Source organism: Akebia trifoliata, chromosome 15 (assembly GCF_017979445.1).
Source record: "Akebia trifoliata isolate Shusen 1 chromosome 15, ASM1797944v1, whole genome shotgun sequence".
In the NCBI taxonomy this organism is placed as follows: Eukaryota; Viridiplantae; Streptophyta; class Magnoliopsida; order Ranunculales; family Lardizabalaceae; genus Akebia; species Akebia trifoliata.
In genome coordinates this window covers 3,988,714-3,996,092 of record NC_141389.1, presented here as the reverse complement: position 1 = coordinate 3,996,092, position 7,379 = coordinate 3,988,714, and the positions used below count along the sequence as shown (strand labels likewise).

Below are 7,379 nucleotides of genomic sequence, written 5' to 3'. Positions count from 1 at the left end.
CCAAGATGACTGTCAAAGATCTTCACAGTCCATCTTGAGGGGAAGCATAGTAATTAGTTAGCTAGTTTGTTTGTTTGTTAGTTAGTTAGTTAGTTTTTCTGTTTTTGTTATAGCTGGCATAGTTGTAACTACTTTCCTTGTTTTGTATTGCTTAGCTTAACTATATATAGCGGAAGCGTCTCGTGTAATGAGGAAGTTTTTTTTTTTTAATGAGAAAATACATTTCTTCTTCCTTGTTCTTAAAATAACTAGCCTTTAATAGGCATATTTCCAATACATGCATGAAGAAATGTTTTCCTTCCCTTCTACTATCATAGATACAAATAATTATACTACTATACATTAATCTTTCTCTTAATTAACTGAAGTTAATTGGATCATGAGGTTGTTTCCGTGGCAGCAACTTTCACATCTTAACAAAAAGGGTGGAGGATCAGGTGATGGTACCGAACTGAAATTGATTGGATACACAGGCTGCTTATTTGGAAAAAAGAGTCCACAATTTTGCTCAATCCCTGCGCTCTTGAGATTCTCATTGAACATGGCAAAAATATAAATCTCTATAGGCCTCCCCGACCTCTTCGGTGTACCTCCTTTCACATGGTTGATCAAATTTTGGTTGTAGGTTCGCGCATTTTCGATTGAAGTAGCAATACCATCAGTAGAAGGCCATCCAGTCTCCGACACTACAATTTCTAAAGTCGATCCCCCGGCCTTCTCTAGAGCAGAGTAGAGAGCGTCGACAATAGCATCAAAGAGATTTCGATATTGAAATTGACCATCTTGATTAACTATGTTAGATTTGAATAAAGCATAATCAAGAGGGGCACTTAAGGGATTATTACCGATGTAAATTAAGTAAGGGTGCACAATGGCTAAAAGTGGTGCTCTGTTGTTTACTAGGAACTCTATGATTGGGTCAATAAATGAACGCATGTCGGATCTAAAGGCACCTCGCGATGGTGGATAGGATTCACCAAGAAGACCCGTGTCAATCATGGTTGACACCTTGATTTGGTTTTGTAGGCCAACTGATGCAATTGCATTGTAAATGTTTTGCATTGCGAGCAAAACATTGGCAGTGGTCGGTTCGTTAGGATTTACGCTAGTACCAACTGCAATGTACTTAAACCTTACATTAGAACTGTAGTTCCTTATATTTCTCTCGACCCAGTTATTAGCGGCGGAAGCATCAGATGCTAGACGTTGAAGGTCTTGGTTTGGCACACCGAGCATGAGTTCAATGTTGGATCCTCTAAGGGCTTGTAGAATGACTTGGTTAGGATTGAAAATCCTCATACTACCTATGTTCATTGATCTATATAAATCAACTACTTCTTGTGGTGGTGGCAAATTGTTCCCTAGCGTTCCGTAACAAACTCCAATGGATTGTACACCTACATCAATTCAATGAAGAATTAGACAACTTCGACTTCCCTATACAAATGCATGAGAGTATACGCATCATTTGGTGGGTGTGTGTTTTATATATATAATAATGACTTATAGAAAAAACTCATGACCCCCATCATTTAAACACACAATCCATTGGTTGAGTGTTGATAATATGATGCATTTTTTGGCACACGCCCTTGACACCCCTGACGTGTTTGCTCACAGCCCAACAGACGTTTGACATGTGATGCAAATGACATGAGATCTCTCTCTTGCCCGTTGCCCACAGATTTATTTTTTAAGATTTCAAATCTTAAAAAGGGTTGTTGGACCCACATTGATTATGATCCAACATCATTGTCTTTTAAATTTCATGAAAATATTCATATTCAAAAAAACATATTATTTTTCAAGCTTGATCCAAGGTGCTGACAATGGACAGCTACCAAGCACTCAAATTTAAAAATAAAATTCAACGGTAAAAAATAACTATTTAAAAAAAAAAATTTGTTTAAATTCATATAAATTTATTCTCTACAACTCCATCGCATCAGATCATGTTTTTGAATGTCACAAGGTGATCAGATCAAAAAGTTAAAACTTTCTTTCACTATGAGCAGGAGAGAGAAAGGGGCATGCACCAAAAAAATGTGTGATATTATCAAAATTCTTAGATACTGTGTTTATACGGTTGCGGTCATTTATTGTCTCATGAGCCGTTAGAACCTGGACTGTATATATGTATATGGGTCGTGAAAAGTTTATCTATTCTTGTGACTTCACCAAGTCAATGGCTGTGAAATATTCATGGAAAACTATAAATATTTGTCCCACCATTTGGACCCATAAGTTTAATCCTGATTAGCAATTTTAAACTATTGGATTTGAACATATATTTGATCAACGGCTTTCGAATTATACCAAAGGGAGGATTCCAAGTCCATGATTAACAAAGAGAGCTACTATTGCCTCACCCACTTTTACTAACGCCACACCAACCATGTGCAATTCTTTGGTGATTTACATAGGAATTGGTGTGTCATTAATAAAAGTTGGTGTGGTAATAGCAACTCTCTTAAAAAAATGTCTAAAATCGATATCATATGACTAGAATTATCAATCAAAATTTACATGATTAACCATAATCTAATAGCTAGTAATACTCCCTTTGTGACTTACACTTCTAGGCGTGTCGTGGGGTAGACCTAATTTTAGAGGTTACCTTATATACAAGGGTAACCTGGTAACTTGGTATAGTCAGTTTTCCCTTCCCACACGGTACACTTGTAGATGCCCTGTGTGGTAGAAAGTTTGTCTTAAAGATTACCTCATGTACTAGAGTAACCAGCTATAACCAGTTTTCCCTTCCCACACAGTACACTTAGATGTCCCGTGTGATAGGAGAGAGGTCACCCCATGTACCAGGGTAACCAAGTAACCGGCTATAGCTCCCCCACACGGTCTACCAAAGAATGAAAGAAAGAGAGAGAGAGAGAGAGAGAGACTGACTTGTAAATTCTAAGCTAGCCAATAACAGTCCAATAAGTAGTAGAATAGCAGCCATTAAGAAGAAGCTACAATTACTTATATATCTCATCATCATCACTACCCCTTGAACCTACTTTGTCCAGAGAGACGATCGTAATCGACGTGACTCAGTGGATTCACCCAACCTATAAAAGGGGGCATAGAAAGCTCTCAAACGAATCTGGTGGATTGGGATTCTTTATTGGTATTCAAATTTCATCCCCATTAGGAAGAGAGAGAGAGATATTGAGAGGTCCAAAATTAACAATTTCCCAGTCAATCAATCCACAGGAACCAAGACTTTCATCATCATAACTTCCACACGTACATTCTTTAATGTCTCTTTTGAAAAGTCTTGGGTTCATGAAGTCCTTTATTTTAGGAGTTATAATCTGACTTAGCCACTTGACAGGAGTAATAATCTGACTTAGCCACTTGACAACTAGCGGTGTCAATGGGTTGGTTTTGGTTCGGTTCCTATGATATTTAGAACCATAACCTTTATATTTTATTGATTTCGGTTCCAGTTTTAAAATAAGTGGAATCGAAATCGAAATCATAAAAAATCACGGGTACCTGTCAATTCTGATTTTCAATAATGGAATGAGAAAAATTATTTCAAAATCATTATAATAAAAAATTTCTTCTAAAAAATAATGTATTATTTGTAAAGTATCAATTTAATAATAATTTGTTCCACTAAGATGATGATTTAATGACTTTTATTTTCAAACATTAAAATCTATTTCCTTTACAAGTAATAAATTTAAAAAGAAATGACTCTTCTCAAACTTAAATTTTAGTTTATATGAAATTTGAAGAATTTTATATCATATATGTTAATTTTAAAATATAGGATTACCATGAATCATGTATAATGTAAAAATAAATGACAAAATAAATCGGTTCCGGATGATACCCGCGGGTACCCATCGAATAGAACCTAATGGTTCCGGTTCCTATCTGCTCGGTTCCTTATTAGACCCGATTCTAATCAGTTCCAATAAAAAGGGAACCGAAACCAGAATCGGGGTTTTCGGTTTCGATTCCAGTTCGGTTCCGGGTAAATGGATACCAATTGACACCCCTAATGACAACTCAATCGACTTACTTGACTAGATAGATTTGGGAATGTTGATGTGCTTTCCTAGGGATACAGAACTACAATTTCCCATAAATAGGTGCAGTTTTATATCTTGTGGAGACCGCATTTATGATTTTCGAGCCTGCCATGTCAGGTAACTCGATTGAGCATGCTACATGCCTAAGTCAGATTATCACGACTCTTATTTTATTTATGCTTAATTAGACTTTAGATAATATATTCAGTACTTCTTTGGAGCATTGAGGATGATGCACTCCTTTGTATACAATACATTTGGTCCATGTAACTCATCAAACATATTCAATGGTGATCGAAGCCAAAAATGGATGGACCCACTTTTTATTGTTTAAATCTTTCAATGGGATGTCACACTCTTTTGAGTTCATTAGGATTACATGATCCTATTACACCCAAAATAGTTGAAAATTTTACGCCTCAAATAATCATATCAAGCAATATAAAAAATGCAAATGAGATCTAAAGAAAGAACACAACACAAAAATTTTGTCGTTCGGTATTGATAAGATCTTTTTACTATTTCTGTGAAAACTAAGGTTACAATTTCTCGATTACACTTCCACTAAGAAAAATATAAATATCTCTCATTCCAATCATAAGACTTTGCTATTAGGGTTGCAACTTGGGCAGACCGATACTAAGTGAAAAGAAAGGGGTAAATTCGACTCAACTCTTTAATTAACACTAAGTGAAAAAGGGGCTAATTTTGATGGACCTTGCTATCAAATTTACCCCTTTTTCACGTAATGAAAACCTGAATCCGATGGATTCAGCCTGACCTCGGGTTAGGTCTCAGCATAGCTTGCTAGAGCTTGGGCAAAAAAAATTAAAAATATTGACCGAACCAAACAGGGTTGGGTTTGAGCGTAGACATCAGATTGCCCAAATTGCCCGAATCCTAACTTAATATGATTATAATTTCACATTTCTAACTTTAGTTAATTATCATCATCTTTTTATTAACATTTGCTTATAAGTTAGTATATGTGAACTTTGAAATATACTTTTATGACAAATAATTGCAACTTTTATATTTTATCTTTACATACCACTTATCTTTATATAAGTCATTATCGTTACTAAATTATCTAATATTAATGAGGAATGAGCCAACCTGACCTGCCTAACTTGCGTTGGGCTTGGGTTGAGAGTTTCATGCCTGAGGTGGGGTTGGGCAACACAGGTTGGCGTTTGTCATGTGTGGATTGGGTGCAGGTTGATCTCCAAACCAGCCCAACCCGACCGAGTCGTAGCCCAATTTGCTATGTTATATAAACCGTCTAAAGGCAGACTTGATCCTAGAACAGATAGTAATAAAATTGGTGTACAATTCCTTCTATTAATTCAAAACTCTACCACCAAAAGGATTCAATGTACTAACATCACAAAAAACATCATGATTAATGATATCTAACAGGCGGATTCAATTATTTGGTGGGGCTAAAAGTGATCAACGCCGACCTCCTTGGTGTGGAAGAAATCTCGAATCCCGAGGCATAGCTTCATAGCGTGGCTGGCTATGAGAGGTAGGCTTAAAACCTTGAGGAAGCTTAATGAGTGGGGGATAAGGGTGGATGCTACTTGCAGACTTTGTAGAGGACACGTGGAAGACAATGCTCATCTCTTTAGCGAGTGTTCTTTTGCGAGATGCATTTGGGCAGACATCCTCAAGAGGTGCCTTTTGAATAGAGCTCAGAGGACTTGGGAAGAGGAAGTGGTTTGGGCTGTGGACAACTTCAAAGGAAATTCCGTAATTCATAGGATTAAACAGGTTGCTTTTTGCGCCTTCATCTACCACATTTGGCGAGAGAGGTGCAATCGTATCTATCAAAACAAATTTAGGAGTCCATCCTTGGTACTCCATAACATCTTGGAGGATATTTGGATCAAATTCGAAGGTGAAATTGACAATGTTGAGGACACGGATCACAACAGGGCCTTCATGCATGCTTGGGACTTACAAGCATCCTTCACCCACAGACGAGGTACATATTGCTCTTGGAAAAAGCCTCAAATTGGCTGGTGGACCCTAAACACAGACGGTGCTCTCTCCCCCATGAGAGGTGGCTATGGAGCTATTATCAGGGACAATGAGGGCAGTATGATAGGTGCTCTTGCTGGAATGGACACTCCCAAATCAGACCTACATCATGAATTGCAAGGAATCCTCAAAGGGATCCGTTTAGCTGCCGCCCATCAATGCACTCGTATTGAAGTTCAATCTGATTCCCTTGTTGCTGTTAATATCCTAAACAACATGTGGAAGCCCCTTTGGCATGTTCATCATCTTTACTTGGCTATCTCACGGCTAATTTCATCTTTCCATGAAATTATTTTCTCTCACGTGTTCAGAGAAACTAACAGGGCTGCTGACTTTCTTGCGTCGCTGCAACCCGTTGTTGGCTGCCATGTGTTGGATTGTAACTCTTCTCCTATTGATCTTTTGTTGATCCTTGATAAGGATCGTAGTGGTTGGCGGTTCCTTAGGGTGTAGCTGGTTTGGGTCTGGCCTTAACCCACTTAATCTTCCAAAAAAAAAAAAAAAAAACGCCCAATATTCACCACACCCAAGATCCGACAACGTGAAGGACTTGGATCAGAATTGTTTTTGGTCAAGAGTCAAGATTCGAAGTCAATGGGTCAAATAAGTGGATTGGGGCGGGGGGGATATGGAGAATTAAACCACTAGACCATTTTTGTTTCTTAAAAATAATGTTAATTTTGATAAATTTAAGAAAAATTCGGAGTTTATACAAATGATGTTATTTTTGTTTCTTCCCAAAATCTATCATCTTCTTTTGTTTTTTAGACTTGAAGGCTAAAGAAGATAGCATTTTGAGGTTAAAGGATAAAAATGTTACCATAGTTAATGATTAATTGATAAATCATCAATCAATTTATCGATTCAATAATTTAATCGGTTGAATTCTTCTATGTAGACTTTTATGAATTTTTGGAGAATTTCGTGACTATGGTGTGATCTGGTTAGGATCACACCATAGTGACTATAGTCCAAAGCTTATTACCAAAGGATTAAGAACTTATTGAATCAAACATAATTTTTTTTTTTTTTTAATATTTATGAAAATAGACAATCCTAAAAGGTCTTGATATATTAAAATTTCTTAGCAGATCGATAACAATTAAATACGAATTCAACTCAAAATCCAATCAACAAAACAAAAACACACCATGACATTATCAAGTATTAACTCTTTATTAAGATAACTAGCTCTTTAATAGGCATATTTCCATGACATGTTTAGATAAATGCTTTCCTTCCCCTCTACTGCCATAGATAAGACAGTTCTCATTCATATAATCTTTCTCTTAA

The 7,379-nt window shown here is 36.7% G+C and overlaps 1 protein-coding gene across 1 annotated transcript; it reads right to left on the bottom strand.

Moving 5' to 3' along the window:
* Positions 1-260: 260 nt before the first annotated feature.
* On the bottom strand, positions 261-3,087 carry LOC147383995 (glucan endo-1,3-beta-glucosidase-like). The gene is made up of 2 exons (XM_086426146.1): positions 2,905-3,087; positions 261-1,397 (listed from the first exon to the last, which is right to left on the bottom strand). The coding sequence occupies exons 1-2, from the start codon at positions 2,996-2,998 to the stop codon at positions 355-357; spliced, it is 1,137 nt and encodes a 378-aa protein (XP_086282272.1). The 5' UTR covers positions 2,999-3,087; the 3' UTR covers positions 261-354.
* Positions 3,088-7,379: the final 4,292 nt, after the last annotated feature.

Bases quoted from the DNA above. Each gene is read 5' to 3' on its own strand.
- LOC147383995 (XM_086426146.1), bottom strand. From the start codon at position 2,998: ATGATGATGAGATATATAAGTAATTGTAGCTTCTTCTTAATGGCTGCT. The intron at 1,398-2,904 runs GTCAGTCTCTCT...GAATTGATGTAG, and splicing joins GGCTAGCTTAGAATTTACAA to GTGTACAATCCATTGGAGTT.